General features: G+C 44.4%; 1 protein-coding gene across 2 annotated transcripts in view; it reads right to left on the bottom strand.

Annotated features, from left to right (window-relative positions):
* The window catches only part of ISCA1 (iron-sulfur cluster assembly 1), a 204,700-nt gene that overhangs the window by 168,673 nt on the left and 18,212 nt on the right, over positions 1-17,815 (bottom strand). For both annotated transcript variants that reach the window (XM_069228285.1, XM_069228293.1), the window contains exon 2: positions 5,281-5,334. In XM_069228285.1, coding sequence (XP_069084386.1) covers positions 5,281-5,334 — 54 coding nt within the window. The remainder of the gene's footprint in view (positions 1-5,280; positions 5,335-17,815) is intronic.

Genomic DNA, 17,815 nt, shown 5'->3' with positions numbered 1-17,815 from the left:
TGAAGGAGATTGCCTTCATGCCTGGGGAGATTGCGAGGAAGATTTGGAGCAGTTGTTGTGACGCCTATTCTGGGAGAAAGTTTGATATGATGTTTGGGTGCCAGTGTGTTCTCAGCAGGTAAAGTGGATCTGGATCGCCACAGAGAGGTCTCTGCATGCTCTCGGAATGGGTGTTCCTCCAAAAGCCAATGCCAGGCAGACTCCGACTTGTCAAAGAAGTAGGATTTATTAGCGTGGATTACTCAGAGTCTAGCGGGAAACAGGGGACAGGACTGGAGGCTAATCACCCCTGAGTTTAAGTTGGACCTCCAAGTAAGAGCAGCGCTGCTGTTGAACTTCCCGGGTGTAATAGGGGAAAAAGGAGAACCTTGGCATCTCCACAGCAGGGCCCTGGCCAGAAGCAAACTTCTCTAAGGATGGTGCCTCTGTCTCTGAAGTTAAGGACGCGAGCGATCACTGGTCTGGGATAGGCACTTGGGAGGGTTGGGTTTTGGGGGGGGGGGGGGGGGGGGAGGGTGGGAGGGGGGTGTGTGTAGGGGTCCTTTCCAAAGCGAACAAGGACAACAACTGGTCCGTAGACAATCAAATTTTGATCCAAGTTTCAATAAAGTCTGCAACGTGTTGGGGTTTTGAGCCTTCAAGGATGCCAATGATGCGCACACTGTAGAGAGCGATTCTCTGCTTCTTTAAAGTGGTGATACAGATTGGTTGTGCGAGAAGGCTAGATACCAGGGACTCAGGAGTTGTGACTTCGTCTTCCACTATGGGTATTCAGGATCCAGCTTTGGTGATCCTGTCTGAGGCATTTAATAGGCCCTGGAGAAGCAAGGCCACGTCCACTCGTACCTCTCCAATTTTGGCCTCCACAGCAGCTTGGGAGGTCTGAAGAATCATGGCAAGATCCGACAAGGCAGATTATCCCCCCCACCAGCGCACCCAGAAGGTCCAGTCAGAGGTCTGGTGGTGTATTAATCCATACAAGTTAGAAGTCGCCGGACGGATGGATGTCTTTACCCATGTTGCTGGAGCCATGTACAGCACTTCCCGCGGTTGAGATTGGCCCGCTTACCACAGCTCCACAGCATCACGAGCAGCCGATCCCATGATGGTAGAAAGCTTCCTCCGAGGAGAGGAGTAGGAGGCGGTGGATTAGGTGATTATTGGGTAATGCGGAGGATAACGTGGATGAATCATGCAAAGTCTCCTCTGGGCAGGGGAGGGGGGTCAGCTCCCGAGGTGGTACTCCCATAAAGACAGAAGATGAGTAGGCCCAGAGATGGCTTAAGGGTTCATTGCGACCGTTCCCGGTGAGGTTGTGCACCTGAGCCAGAAGCCGCGCCGCAGAAGAGTCCTCTACTTGGATCGTGCAGGGTGTCTGCCACACTGTGTCCACGGCAGGCCTGGGATTTGGGGGGGGGGGGGGTAAATTCTTTAAGAGAGGGTTCCTGCACAGATTCACACAATCCAGTGGCAGGCCGGACAGCCGCAGAGCTGCTGCAGTGCTAGCAGGCCCCACTTTGGGATTCCAAGGGATGCACACCTGCAGGGAATGAAGAGCACAGGTCAGCAGCTGCTGGAGGCCCCCTGGCAGCATGGGGGCACAGGAGAGGGAGGGAGAGCCTCACTCATCTTCCCTTGAACTCCAGCCAATGACTGTTCTTAGCAGCTCTTCAATAGGCCAGATAGGGAACAAGGCCTCAGGCCCAGCATGGGGGAGTCCAGCCCGGGGCACAGAAGACTGCAGGACGGCAGAAGCGGGCCCAGGGATGTAGCTACAGGTCAGAGGCACCCGAGGGAAGCCTCTGTATGACAGGGTCACTGTAGGATCAGACAGGACGTCCCTCCGGACTAGATGAGAGGGGTCAGCCATTAAGCGTTGTAAGCCTCCATGCCAGGAGCCGCAACACATGAGGAATGGCAGGTAACCAAGGGTAGCCTCGCCTTCCCTTAGATAAATATGGCAGCTGTGGAATCCCGGGTATCAAGAGGCAGGTTCAGGGCAGAAATGTAGCTGTGTGATGGCAACAGATTTGAGCGGATGATGGAGGGGTCTGGAGCACTCAGTGTGACCACCATCTTGACGCTCAAGCCACATTCCCCATAGTTAGGCAATTTTATATTTACATCCCTCCTTAGAGAAAAATAAGTGCTCTCTCTTGGCGATCAAGCTGGAGCCCATCTAGATGCATTAAGTACCTGGGGGAGGCCTCGATGAGGCATGCCACTGATCACCCTACTGGGCGTTGAAAAAAATTAGGTATGCCCCTTTTAGAAGGCAGAGAGGTTATCAACATTAGTTCTACTGACTACATAAATTTAGATTGTCCAAGAACGTCAAATATTAGTCGGTAGTGGTTTTGAACTCTCCATGCCAATAAGGCACATCTTTATAATAGACTTGGATGCATTCCAGACCATAAGATAATATAGTCAAGAAATCTTTAAGAGTGTCATTTTGGATCATCAATCTCCTTAGAACATCAGCACTCAATATTCCCATAAGCACCTATGCACTGTCATTACTTGGTTCTTTGAGAAGCTTTTTTCTTGACACTGTTGTAATTTCTTAACATAATTTAGTTGAGATCTTTTCAGAAAGGATTACTACTGCAACAAGATGAACCATTTCTACCTAAGGTCATTAACTGAGTAGGACACTATGCCACTGGCCCAACGCCTGCAGCTTGGCTTTAAAAATTATCAAAACATGAGTTTGACTGGGACTATTACATTATCTGGGTAGAATTAACACTCTGGTGAAAGAGAACTTCATCCTTTTAAACAACCTCCTTTTTTCACTATCACATGCTCTTCAGTAGTTCTAATTTTAAGGAAATATCTGTGCGATGTAAAGACACTTCCAACCCTTTATTTTGCCTTTTGTCTAGTGTGTAGGCCATACTAGAGAGAAGGTGCTGAAAAATGTCCTATCTTTTAGTGAAGAAGCAACTGCAGACTATAACGTATGTAAATAGGTGACCATGCAGTGGTTGATAAGAACCCCAATGTATTCAGTGAAGAAATGATTTCTTTTTTCTATAAAGGAGAATCTTTCACAATGTTGCTTGTGTTTTTAGGCCCGTACCCCTCTCTCCATCTTGTGTCAATAGGGTGAGAGTACAAAACAAAAGAACAGGAAGATGGGATAAAGGAATAGGCTTAAGACAATGGCATGAGAGAGTAAGATGTTCACAGCAGGATATCATGGGTCTACCCCTCAAGCCCCCCAAAAAAATCAGACGCTAACACTATGACAAAAAAATCTGCAATGTATTTTACAAGAAATATCCTTGTCAGCTAATACTCACCCTTACCATGCTAAAATGAAACTGCATCAGTTCACGGCCTTCAATCTAGTGATCCACACCTCTGATTAGCCTTTAGTTTAACTGTCAGGAAATAACGTGGCTACAGAACCTTGAAAGCAATTGCATTTTATCTACGTTAGCCCCCATAAAGATGCATACCATGTTCACAGTTAATTTTAAGCCTGTCAGAACACAGAGTTAGATCGCCTTATATTCAATCAATTGTGAAGATGCAGTTTTCAGAACCTCATATATGTTAAATTTTCTACCTATAAAGAGTGTTTAAGTATGAAATTATTTCAGTATTCATCCTGATCCAAAAATGTTAACAATGCAGGTTTCCCCCCCATACAGTATTATTAGTGTCTGCCATGCACTACATACGTTACTGAATAAGGGTCTGCCAGTATTTCCCCTAACACAATAGACTGTATCAAACCACTTTATTTGTTTAATGGTAATTCTATAAAAGGACCTGGTGTTAAATGGATGAACAACTGTCTTAAACTAGCAACTATAAAATGATGATGCTACTAAACTTTGTTGCAGCTGTGAAAGCACACCCTGAGTTTCACATAAGGTCATTTCAGCTTCAGTCTTTCCATTCTAACAGAGTTCTCCTCTAACTTGGGGACAACTACATTGCCACTTCTCAATTTACTATATCCCCACATCATTTATACACGTATGTGGAAAATTCTCTTTTTTCAATCTGATTTAAATAAACAGCACCAGTTTGTAAAAAGATAATTTATAAGGGACCAAGCTTTTTGGCCCACCCAACAGGTAAAAATAGCAGAAATACTGACTTTAAATGAGAGAGTGAGAAAGAGATAGGGAGATCAAAGAAGAAAGTCAAGGAAAGAGAAACAGGAAGAGTCAGAGAGAAGAAGTGAGAGAGACACAGAAGACAAATACACAGACTGATAAACAAAACAAACACACAGATACATCGTCTATGTGTGAATCTGCATATGTCTGAAAACCCATCTCATGTTTTAAATTCAGAAGAGTTGCACTATATGGACTGCTTCACATGGTAAATGCCCAAGCATGAAACTACACAGGGACTGAGTTCTAAACTTTTTGAATACATATTTATGATGGTAAATTTCACATCCCAATTCGCAGAATCTCTATCTACAGTGGTCGTAGAAAAAAAACAAAAAAAAACAACAACAAAAAACAGTCACTATGGTACGTTTTCACCCATCATAAATTTAGGGCTAGGACATGGCAAAAACAATTTTGGAGATTGGTGAGAGTTTACTAGCCCTGTGTAATGCTGTGACTCCTTGTAAACTTGCACGTTTTTGTGGTCACACAGATTGTTGTGTAAAAACAGGAGAAAACTAGGGTAATTCTTAAGAAGGGGTTAATATGTGGCAATTCTTCCTAAATCAATAATTTCATTATTTGTTTGAATTTTCCTAATCTGACCCTGAAGCCTCAAACGTAAAGCAACATCCAAACCACAATTTGAACACCCCTTTCTTAGCAAGTACAAGTAAAATGTAATGACAGAAGCAACATTTGCAAAATAACAAAGTCCCTGCGGCTACGTTCCAAGACGGTTTAAAAAAAGCCTGCTTCACAGTTCACCTATCAGAACATTCAAGTTTTCTATCAAACTTTGAGTATGGAATTGCTTCAGGTAGTCAACTAAGAAATCAGTCTCACTATGTCCGGCATAATAACCACTTCAGAATTTTACAAAATAGCTAAAATGAATGATTTTGATGAACAAGACATTTCTGAGTCCTCCTCAAAATCAAACTTTTAACAGCAACATAAATAATTACAATTTATGATATTAAAACTAATTCCATTCTTTAAACAGTTTAAATTGCAAAACATCTTAATAACAAGAAGATCTAAATCTAAAACTGTGATTAATTCCAACTGTACATGAGAACTAGTGCCACAATGAGACCCTCCCAATTTTGATTGATAAAGAAACGAGCATACTTACATGATCTGGTTTCTCCTTGAGTAGTTGTCTTATCTTACTTACTGCTGAAGGTGTCTGGAAAATATATTCAGATGTTTTATAAATAAACAGCTGAGCATAACTGAAGCAAACACCATTTACTGAGCTATTATTGAAAAAGTTCAGCATTAACAGTCAACTGAGTGACAATTAAGCACAACTAGCTATCAAACCTAAAAAGTATTGTTTAATGTTGTATAAACAGTATTAAGTAATCTGTATAGTAACGTTAAACTTTAGAAAAAAAATTATGTTTACATATTAGTTGTTTTTAAAGGCTTTCCCCCCCAACTCGCACAGGATTAGAGAATGGGATACAGACTCCAGTACGGACTATAAAAGGTTGAGCCCAAAGTCAAAAGCTACAAAGGGTCATTTTTGAGCCTTCACAAACATTAGATTCACCCTGCTCTTATTCTTAAGAAAACACGTTTTGCTAACCCTATTATCTGTAGAATGCATGTATTGTATATTTGTTTATCACAGTGACTACTTTAACCAAGTAAATTAACAACTAACAGAAACGGGCTAATGTTGCATGCAGGACGAAGCTCTTATTCACAATGCTAACATGTTGCAAAGTTGATTTCAAACTGTAAATGTAAAAAGCCCCAGATGAACATTACCAAATTTAAAATAAAACCTTTGGCACCACTAGGTCAAGCTCTAGGTTTTCAAGTGATATAAATTAAAGACATACGAAGGAGGATGCTCACATATATGTAGGAAAGTACCATCTTGCCTGGCATGTTACCCCCATTTTTACTGTATGTATGTTTGTTTTTGCCTATGTGTCACTGGGATCATGCTAGGCAGGACCCCAGTGCTCATAATGTATGCCCTGTATGCGTTCCCTGTGTTAACTATCACTGAGGCTCTGCTAACCAGAACCTCAGTGTTTATGCTCTCTCTGCTTTTAAAATTGTCACTGCAGGCTAGTGACTAATTTTACCCATTCTCATTGGCACATTGGAACACCCTTCTAATTCCCTTGTATATGGTACCCAGGTTATTGCGGTTTCAGGAGATCCCTATGGCCTGCAGCATTTCTTTTGCCACCCATAGGGAGCTCAGACAATTCTTACACAGGACTGCCACTGCAGACTGAGTGAAATAATGGCCACGTTATTTCACAGCCGTTTTTCACTGCACATAATTAACTTATAAGTCACCTATATGTCTAACCCTCACTTGGTGAAGGTTAGGAGCCAAGTTACTTAGTGTGTGGGCCCCCTGGCATTAGCCCATGTGCCCACACATTGTTCAGGGCAAATTCCCCAGACTTTGTGAGTGCGGGGACACCATTACACGCGTGCACTACATATAGGTCAATACCTATATGTAGCGTCACCATGGTAACTCCAAACATGGCAATGTAACATGTCTAGGATCATGGAATTGTACCCCCAATACCTTTCTGGTATTGGGGGTACAATTCCATGCATCCCCGGGTCTCTAGCACAGAACCAGGGTACTGCCAAACTCGCTTTCCGGGGTCTCCACTGCAGCCACTGCCAACCCCTCAGACAGGTTTCTGCCCCCCTGGGGCCTGGGCAGCCTGGTCCCAGGAAGGCAGAACAAAGGATTTCCTCTGAGAGAGGGTGTTACACCCTCTCCTTTTGGAAATAGGTGTGAAGGGCTGGGGAGGAGTAGCCTCCCCCAGCCTCTGGAAATGCTTTGATGGGCACAGATGGTGCCCCTCTCTGCTTAAGCCAGTCTACACCGGTTCAGGGATCCCCCAGCCCTGCTCTGGCACGAAACTGGACAAAGGAAAGGGGAGTGACCCCTCCCCTGACCAGCACCTCCCAGGGGAGGTGCCTAGAGCTCTTCCAGTGTGTCCCAGACCTCTGCTATCTTGGATGCAGAGGTGTTGGGGGATAATGGACAGCTCTGAGTGGCCAGTGCCAGCAGGTGACATCAGAGACCCCTCCTGATAGGTGCTTACCTCTCTCAGTAGCCAATCCTCCTCTGTGGGCCATTTAGGGTCTCTTCTCTGGGCTATTCCTCAGATAACGAATTCAAGAGCTCACCAGAGTTCCTCTGTACTTCCCTCTGACTTCTGCCAAGGATCGACCGCTGACTGCTCCAGGACGCCTGCATAACCGCAACAAAGTAGCAAGAAGACTACCAGCAACATTTTAGCGCCTCATCCTGACGGCTTTCTCAACTGTTTCCTGATGGTGCATGCTCTGAGGGCTGTCTGCCTTCACCCTGCACTGGAAGCCAAGAAGAAATCTCCCGTGGGTCGACGGAATCTTCCCCCTGCCAACGCAGGCACCAAACTTCTGCATCACCGGTCCTCTGGGTCCCCTCTCATCCCGACTAGCGTGGTCCCTGGAACACAGGAGCTGGGTCCAAGTGTCTTCGACAGTCCAGTGGCCCTTCTGTGCAAATTTGGTGGAGGTAAGTCCTTGCCTCCCCACGCCAGACAGTAATCCTGTGTACTGCATGATCTGCAGATGCCCGGGCTTCTGTGCACTTTTCAAAGACTTTCTTTGTGCACAGCCTAGCACAGGTCCCCAGCACTCTGTACTGCATTGCCCAACTCACTGAGTTGGACTCCGACGTCGTGGGACCCTCCTTTGTGGCTTCGAGTCGACCGCTGTCCTCAGATCTTCTAAGTGCCTGTTCCGGTACTTCTGCAGTGCTGCCTGCTTCTGCGGGGGCTCTCTGAGTTGCTGAGCGCCCCCTCTGTGTCCTCCTCCAAGGGGCGACCTTCTGGTCCTTCCTGGGCCCGAGCAGCACCCAAAATCCTCAACCGCGACTCTTGCAACTAGCAAGGCTTGTTTGGGGTCTTTCTGCGTGGAAACACTTCTGCATCCTCCAGCACACCGTGGGACATCTTCTGACTAAAGGAGAAGTTCCTGGCACCTTCCGTTGTTGCAGAATCTTCTGCTTCTTCCACCCGGAGGCAGCCCTTTTGCACCTTCATCTGGGGTTTAGTGGGCCCCTGCCCCCCCTGGACACTTGCGTGACGCTTGGACTTGGTCCCCTTCCTTTACAGGTCCTCAGGTCCAGGAATCCATCTTCAGTGTTTTGCTGGCCTATCTCGACTTTACTGTCTTTCTGGGGTAGTAGGGTAAATTTACTCCTACTTTTCAGGGTCTTGGGGTTGGGTATCTTGGACACCCTTAGTGTGTTCTAACAGGCCCAGTGACCCTCTACAACCTACACTAGGCCTGGGGTCCATTTGTGGTTCGCATTCCACTTGGAGTATATGGTTTGTGTTGCCCCTAGGCCTATTTCTACCTTTTGCATCCTAGTGTGATTCTACATTGTTTGCACTACTTTTCTGTTACTTACCTGTTTTTGGTTTGTGTACATATAATTTGTGTATATTACTTACCTCCTAAGGGAGTATATCCTCTGAGATACTTTTGGCATCGTCACTAAAATAAAGTACCTTTATTTGTAGTAACTCAGAGTATTGTGTTTTCTTATGATATAGTACTAAGTGATATAAGTGGTATATAGGAGCTTTGCATGTCTCCTAGTTCAGCCTAAGCTGCTCTGCTATAGCTACCTCTATCAGCCTAAGCAGCTAGAACACCTATAAGGGATAACTGGACCTGGCACAAGGTGTAAGTACCACAAGGTACCCACTATAAGCCAGGCCAGTCTCCTAAAATATACACCTAGAAAGTCCATTAGCTTCCACCCTGCTTGCCTCAAATGATGTCTTGTACACTTAAGTGTGGGACCCGTGGTCTCAGATCATAAGGCGAAGCATTATTTAAATGGTGTTGGTGAGATGAGTAGTGATTTTCTAGTCCGACTGTTCTTCCATGCCTCACTGCCAATATTGCTCTTCTGTGTCCTTACGCTGAAATATTCATTTGAAAACATAGGAATTAAAATTGGTTTTAGCTGTGCCACACACTGTAGATTTCATTCTTTAAAAAGTTGCAGATTCAGCTTAGTCTACCAATAAGTTGTTGTCACTTCAGCGGTATGCAATAGCTGTCTTTAGGTTGAACGTAAGCATACAACCTTGTATATACTTCAGTGTACTTCTTTTGTGGGCTTAAAGCCACCTCACCGCTGTTCATTTGTTTGTTTCAGTGTTGTTTAAAAATCCTTGCTTGCTAGTGGTTAATCTGTCGTATTAGTTCCTCTTTTTTTTTTTTTTTACTTGTTCACTCCCGTGGAGCAGGACTGCATTACTTGTAGCTTTCCACTTGGCCCAATCTTACCATATGTTTAGGAATTACTTTTCTCCTTCTCTAAGAGCATTTCACAGAGTGCTCGATGTATTCAGTGGCTCTAGTTGTTTAAAAAGGGCTGTAATTCTTGTTGTTATCCCCTCGCATAGAATGTCAGAAAAGGGGCCACTTTCAATTAATTTCTTCACAACAAAAGTAAAAGGATTTCCCCAGAACCACAATCCCCTCCCGTTTTGTTTCAGCCGTCCCACCACCCCCTCCCTTGTGTGCGTTAGTTTGTAGCCCTACCTCCCTTTTGTGTGTGTTCATTTGTAGTCCTACATTTATGTTTATTGCCTGAAAGGCCACAAACAGGAAAGTGCAGCTTTGTTCAATCCTGCAGCGGATGTTGCCTGGGCCCTGGACTTTCAAATATAAGGCTCCTCACCCAGTGAAGTGGGGGACCCGAAGCAAGCCAACCACCGGAGCCAAGACTCGTGAACTAGGCCAGCAGTCAGGTAGGAATGGGCGTACCCTAGCAGTGCAGCATAGGGCATCGGACCACTGCAGGAGAGCAGACTGTGTGCGTCTCCTGTGGGTTGTCGGCGGAATGTGATTTAGGGATGTATCAGCTGTTTGAAGAATAGATGAATTATTTTGAAGGGGGCTTTTGTCTAATGCATGCCATGAAAGTAACATTAAGAATAGAATAAAGTGGTTGATGTTTCTCAATTCTGTTATCGCAGATGTGGCAGTGATTTTTTTCTGTTTACCCACACTCTCCTTCACGGACACTTTCAATCTTTTTTCACTGTTGCTTGGCACCCTCCGTATGATATTGCTCTGTTTGTTCCTCAGTCCAGCAATTGAAGCCAACGCAAACAGCCTCCATCAAGGAAAGTCAATATGGACAATAAAAAAATTCCAGAGGTCAGTGTGTGTTGATCACAAGTGCAGTAACACACAGACTGCCACTTCACACCTCGCCCTGGCATGATGGGAGGAATACACACAATAGAGCGGCTCGCTGGCCCTGCCAGCCTCTCCCCCCCACAGCCATCTCAACCTTCTCCGCATCACACATGCGCGGCCTCTGCTGACAAGTACATCACATACACACACTTGTTACAACCAAATACTAGCACTGCAAATCAAGGAAAGTCCTCAAACGATGCTCCAACTTTTGGGCACAAAATATCGAAATATCTCATCCCCCTTGTTCTCTCGAACAGCACAAGTCAAACCTCTGCATTTGTCGACATCACCAAATCCCCCCACCTCCACCCTGCTTCCCTTGTCTCTCTACTGCACATGCACCCCTTCAACACAAGTAACCCTGCTTCTTGTGCCTGGTGCTTTACGTGAAGTTATGCCTCAGGTGTAATCCTCCTCCACATATGCTGTGCTTCACTTGTAATTCTGCCCTAAGTACACCCCTGCTCAACAATTGCACTTCATCCCGTGTCACATGCTTCACATGTAAAGTTGTCCCAGAAGTAACTCTTCTCCAAGTGCTGGGTTTCCTGTCTCAGTGCGTCACATGCAGTCATGCTTTCAGTGTAGCACTGCCCCACTTGCGCCCATGCTTCCTGTGCTCCCATGTTACATGCATGACCTCGATCTCTGCACTGTGCGGATGGAGGGGGAAGTCCGAAAGGCAACCAGGAACTCGTCCTTGCTGTCTAACTAGTATTTCTGTTTAGGGACACTGAATAGGAGGATGGCAAGGTATTACAATTTCAGTTACTTTTAGACGTGTACGTAAATGCACCCGCAAAGCACGTCAGATGAAGGCGCGGTGTACTGAAAAAAAAAAAATGTACTTTCAAAATAGTTATACAAATTATTGTTTTTTTTTTTTGTTAAAGCAGCGTGCTAGTCAAGTATTGGGGGCGTTTTTCAGCGGGCACCCTTCACAGCGGTCACATATTTGTGCAAGTAAGGAGATAGCATGCCAAAATAATCAAAATTTTATGACAAGACCAGAGGCTCCTATTATGCGTTTCTTTTCTTACTTTAATTAAATAGCAGCAGTCAAGAAACATGCTACGATTCCCAGAAGTCCAAACAACAACAGCCAATGGGAATCAAAACGTAGTCATAACAGTGTACACCAATCACATGCATACTAGGGTATTATGACATCACTTGACTGCGAACAGCCCTCTTTTCTTGCTGCTCGTAGTCAAGATAAGTACCCTTTTATCTTTCTCCACACAATTTTATGGTGCTTTAATATTGCTTCGCTAGTATTATTAACCTTTATTCATTTATATACTCGCACTTCACTAACGCGCTAGTTTCAACCTTATTTTCCTTTATTTTCATAGACGGCAGGTTGCCGCATTCCTCAGGCGCCCGTCAGCTCGCACGCTCTAATTTCAACTGTTTTCTCGGCACGCGGCACCCCGAGCGTCCTGCTGTCATGTACCTGGTTCTTTCCTCAGGCGGCAGTTAGCCTGCTCGCGCTTGAGGAAACACCGGGCGCACTATGGAATGGCAATTCCCTGAGGCTGAGCGGCTATTTCTGGACTTGCCGCTTATCGCGCCTGGCATCGAATTGCAGGCTTTAACGCTCCCATACCTGCTCGACTTTGTGGCTCCAGTCTTTGTTCCTCCCTCGTCTTGCCTCACAGCTGTTTTTCACCTTTAGCGACGCCCACAAAACGTCCTCTTTCCCTATTTTTAACCCCTAACTGCCCAGTTTTTTGTTTAACACCATGAATTCAGATAATTCCCCCCCTCACATCATGATGTTGAGGATATTAGGCAGGAACTGTCTGCCTTCATAAAATCCTCTGTCCATCAGGCAGTATCTTCCTCTATACAAAAAAAATTCTAAAAACCTAGAACTTTCCTTTTCTGACATGATTTCTAGGTCTGTGTCGGCCCAGGCTGCGGGGGAATGCAGTCAGCGCCTTTCTCCCAATAAAAATCCTTTAAAAAAAATTGTCGCAAAAGAGAAGTGAGGTTTCTCACATGTGGCAGAGGGCGCGGTTCCTCAAAAGGCTCCTACCAAGGAGTATAAAAATTTGGACATTGGGAAACCAAATTTAAAACATAAATCTAAAGCAAAGAATATTATTTCTCCCTTGATTATTTCGTCCATCCCCAATACGGATGACGATTTATCTGATTTGGACTCAGATTCCAATGTCTTGGACAATGGAGACGATAGTACCTTTTCTCCCCCGCCCCCCAAGAAGTCCAAGTTATCCTCCCTCCAAACTTCCACCCTTCTTGACCCTGAGGGTTTCCTGATGTTAGACCCTTCCAATATACTTCACCCCAACTCTACTGAGTGGGTCCCCGCAGACCATCTTGCACAATATGTCTATGCAAAAATTAATTGCCCCTTGGACAAACAAACCAGAGCGAAATTAAAATCAGAGTGTCCTCGCCCCTCCCTGTCCCGTAATCTATCCGTTACTCCCTCTATAGACCAACCTCTCAACATTTTTTACAAAATTGGACAAGGATCCACGCAAAGGGGTGGATAAAGCGTGGGCCTCTTGCCAGGACAAATTGCTTGACGTTATGGGACCTCTAACCCGTATTTTTGACAATGCGGTGGCAGCTAGAATTGATGGTTCCTTCATCGACCTTGAAGAACTTACTCTATGGGTCCAACGTACCTTTGGCCTTCTAGGGAATGCGAATTCCGCTCTTATGCATGAAAGGCGCAAGGGTCCACTCTTGAAACTTGACCCTAAATTAGTCAACTTGGCGACTGTCCAACCCAATACTCAGACAGGTGGTGCTCTGTTTGGAGAGTCTTTCATCAAAGATTTAAGCAAATATGTAACAACTTTCACTTCGCTGGACAAGGCTCAACAATCGATGAAAAAGATGTTTTCCCAGCGTGTTTTTGCAATACCACAATCAAGGTTCCAGAGGATATCACAACGCGTCCTACCATGAATATAGGCCGCAATTTTATCCTCAAAGAAGCAGAGGCTTCCGCTCCAGAGGCTTCAGGAACTCTAGACCCTCTTCCCAACCAAGTCATATTTTTTCTTCCATACCCATAGGAGGGCATCTCCGTTTTTTCATTCCAAAGTGGTCGGAAATCACAGCGGACCTGTGGATTCTCAACACTATTCAAGGTTATTCTATAGAACTTTACGCAAGTCCTATTCAGACTCAGTTACCCCCCTCTCCCTCGTTTTTCCTCAGACATGGCTTCTCATTACTTCGGAGGTGCAATCTCTATTGCAAAAACAAGCCATTGTTCCTATCCTTCCCGATCCAACAGGTTTTACCAGCTAAATTTTTCTGGTTCCAAAGAAAAACAAAAAGATGCGCCCTGTGATAGACTACAAAATGGTTGAAACACGTGAGGTTTATCATCATTTCAAGATGGAAATCAACCTCCATCTCAGAGATACTCCAACAGGATTGGATGGTACGATTGGATCTTCAGGGTGCATATCTAGTAGTTCCAATACATCCTCATTTCAGGAAGTTTCTCCAATTTCAGTGGTCAAACCATTATTTTCATTTTACCTCTCTACCCTTCGGTCTCTCATCAGCCCCATGGTGTTTCACCAAACTCATGAAACCTGTGGTAGCTTTTCTCAGGGCGCAAGGTGTCAGACTCATCATCTATCTCGACGATATTCTAATAATGAGTCAGTCTCCACAATCCCTTTTGTCTCATCTATCTCTCACGCGTTCCCTTCTATCGGACCTAGGTTTTATCATAAACAGAGAAAAATCCATTCTAAGTCCTTCTCAAGTTATAGAATTCTTAGGATTCAAAATAAATTCAATTTTGGCCACTCTGATGCTTCCCTCGGCAAAGATCAAGACCATAAAGTCGGAAATTCTACAAGTCCTTCGCAGTTCTCAGATCTCTCTCAGAACGTTAGTGCAAATTGTGGGTCTGCTTTCCTCTTCAATTCAAGCCATTTTCCCAGGTCCTCTCCACTACAGAGCCCATCAAAGGTTAAAAATTTGTCACTTAAGGAAAGGTCTCTCGTACGCAGACATCATTCCACTAGACGCCGATTCTCGCACAGAACTTCAATGGTGGATGGACCATTTAGATGCCTGGAACGGAAGGACTATCTTTGCATCAGCCCCAGATCTAGTATTAGAATCAGATGCAAGCCAATCAGGCTGGGGGGCCCGATGTGGACCAATCTCGCCTGGAGGCACATGGTCATCAGAGGAGTCCAAAATGCATATCAACTGTTTAGAGATGCTTGCCGGCTCCTTTGCAATCAGAAGCCTTGCAAACAACAGAGTTTGTTGTGCCATTCTCCTCAGAATGGACAACATCTCTGCCGTTCGTTATATCAATCATCTTGGAGGCACAAAATCTGAGCCTCTGACGGAATTAGCCAAGGGGTTTTGGGAATTCTGCCTTTTAAACCACATTTCGGTTCATGCAGAGTATCTTCCGGGGTCTCTCAATTCCGTAGCAGATTGGCATTCTCGTCATCTTCGAGATTCAAGCGACTGGAAACTCCACATTTCAATTTTCCAGAACAAATGGGGTCCCCTAGCAATAGACCTTTTTGCGTAACGCCTCAATTCTCAGCTTTCCCAATTTTACAGCTGGCATCTAGATCCACTGGCCTTAGCACCAGATGCTTTCTTACAGGACTGGTCCCCTTCCATCAATTATGCATTTCCCCCTTTCCTCATGGTCAGGGGGGTGCTGGCCCATCTCAGGCGCCAACAAGCCTCTTTAATTCTCATAACTCCCTTTTGGCAGTCACAAACTTGGTTCCCAGCTCTTTTAGAACTATCAATAGATTTCCTGGTTACGATTCCTTCCTTCCCGAATCTATTGCTCGACCCTCTAGGCCGATCTCATCCTCTCATACTGGACAATGCGCTAACTCTCTCTGCATGGAAAATCTCAGGCAATCCCAATCTCTCCTGAGCATTTCGGCAGAAGCTTCCCAATATATCTCACAGTCCTGGGTCCCAGGTACAAAAAAGGCTTATACATCAGCCTGGTCTATTTGGCACAGCTGGTGTTTGGGAAAACACATTGATTCCTTTTCAGCGGATTTGATTTTTATTCTCAATTTTTTTAGCGGCTGAAGCCAGCAAAGGCAAAGCCTTTCGTACTATCAACCTATATAGATCAGCTATTTCTGCCAATCATTCCCTAGTTAATAGGAAACCTGTTGGAGAACACCCTCGGATCTGCCGCTTACTAAAGGGGGTAACGTTTTCCAATCCTCCTTTGCCTAAATACAGTCAGTTATGGGATGTTAACATTGTTTTAAAATTTCTATTGCCATGGCCTGATAATCTCATGCTTTCTCTAAAAATGTTATCTGCAAAGTTAACCATGTTATTGTGCCTTGTTTCTATAAAACGTCTCTCGGATGTTAAAGCTCTAGATATTTCTAATCGTCAATTTACACCTTCTGAGGTTTTGTTTACTGTGGTTCGTCGAACTAAAACCAAATTTATCCTCAGTTTTTTATCCTTGTTTTCCTGATCATCCGAAACTATGTGTGGGACAATGTTTGAAAGCGTTTGAATTAAAGACTGCAGATTTAAGATCCTCTTCTCATTCCCAATTACTAAGTTCATTTAGGAAACCTCACTCTCCTGTTTCGGCAGCTACCCTGGCCCGGTGGGTTCGTTGGTTGATGTCTTTGGCGGGTATAGATACCTCTATGTTTGGAGCTCACTCTTCCAGAGGGGCAATGGCTTCTAAAGCGTTCTGGACAGGCTCCCGTTTAGAAGATATTCTTAAATCTGCAGACTGGTCTAAGGACAACGTATTCAAAGTTTTTTTATTGTAAACCTATTGATAATGTCTCACTGAGTGTAATTAATATGCTTTAAACTCACATAATAGGAGCCTCCGGTCTTGTCATAAAATGCAGATTTTCCTAGTACTATGACGGAAAGTCTTAATTTTATTAAAGACACGGAGGCGAGTATTATCCCTCCACTTTCAATAACTTTGTTTTCTTTCCCTCCCTTTTTTCTAGCGCCACTGGACATCACTCAACCTTCCACTTAAGTCTCCTCCTTCAGCTTGGGTTTCCACTCCAAGCTTCCATGGCACCACTCAAAGACGGACTTCCCACTGGAGTTATCTACCAGAATCCGTCTTGGTTACCTTGGATTTTGAACTATTGTTCTGATGTTTTGTCTTTCATTATGGCAATTCTCATTTTGTTCTCTATTTCCACTGTTTAATTCTAATGGACTCTCTCGCAAGAAAAGAGGGCTGTTCCCAGTCAAGTGATGTCATAATACCCTAGTATGCATGTGATTGGTGTACACTGTTAGGACTACGTTTTGATTCCCATTGGCTGCTGTTATTTGGCCTTCTGGGAATCGTAGTATGTTTCTTGACTGCTGCTATTTAATTAAAGTAAGAAAAGAAACGCATAATACTCGCCTCCGTGTCTTTAATAAAATTAAGACTTTCCGTCATAGTACTAGGAAAATCTACATTTTTAAACCTTTGCATCTTTGAGTTGCTTCTTCCACACGTATTTTGATTTAGTGTCTCTTATGACATTACAGCTCTCACATTCAACAACAACCTGCCCTCCCATTCACCACCCCAACCAATTGCCAAAGGCAGTAGCTCGCCCATAAGCGAGACCTATTGGCTGTGCTTAATGGTTGTTAGGCATGTGGGTGGGCGCTCCTGGTAAGAAATTTTTTTTTTACAGGAATGGCAGATGGAGACACGGAGATTCTCAACCACATTCTTCTCTGCTATTCCCTCCTGATAATGCCCCAATAAGAGCAGATGGAGGACTTAAAGAGCCAGACTCTTGAGGGCTGAAGGTTTCTGGTGTCCGTGGTCTGGATACAGAACTCTGCGGCGGATGAACTGCAATGAGTGTCTGGCAACTTCCCCTGATAGTCAGAGGTATTTTTGTTTGTCCCCTGCTGCAATGCCAGCAAAGTGATTTGAAGAAAAACCTACATAAAATTTGGCCACAATGGCATTGCAGCACCATTCAGGAAAACCTAGAAAGGGAGGATATAGAAATATCCCTTAGGAGATTATTTACTAATGGAAAACACTGGAATGATATTTTTTTTAACAGATAGATAATTCTTGTTTGAAACAACTCACCCAGGTGTGCAAACACAAGTGGGCTCCTAAAGGAAAGTAATCCAGGCCTAGTTTTCCAAACCATGACTGCAGGAAGTTGGCTCTGTAAGCACTATTTCAAAGTAAGGAATAGTATGCACAGAGTCCAAGGGTTCCCCTTAGAGGTAAGATAGTGGCAAAAAGAGATAATACTAATGCTCTATTTTGTGGTAGTGTGGTCGAGCAGTAGGCTTATCAAAGGAGTAGTGTTAAGCATTTGTTGTACATACACACAGGCAATAAATGAGGAACACACACTCAGAGACAAATCCAGCCAATAGGT

The sequence above is a fragment of the Pleurodeles waltl genome, chromosome 1_1 (genome assembly GCF_031143425.1).
Source record: "Pleurodeles waltl isolate 20211129_DDA chromosome 1_1, aPleWal1.hap1.20221129, whole genome shotgun sequence".
NCBI classification, from domain to species: Eukaryota; Metazoa; Chordata; class Amphibia; order Caudata; family Salamandridae; genus Pleurodeles; species Pleurodeles waltl.
The sequence above is the reverse complement of the archived record's forward strand: the minus strand, read 5'-3'. Positions and strand labels throughout refer to the sequence as shown.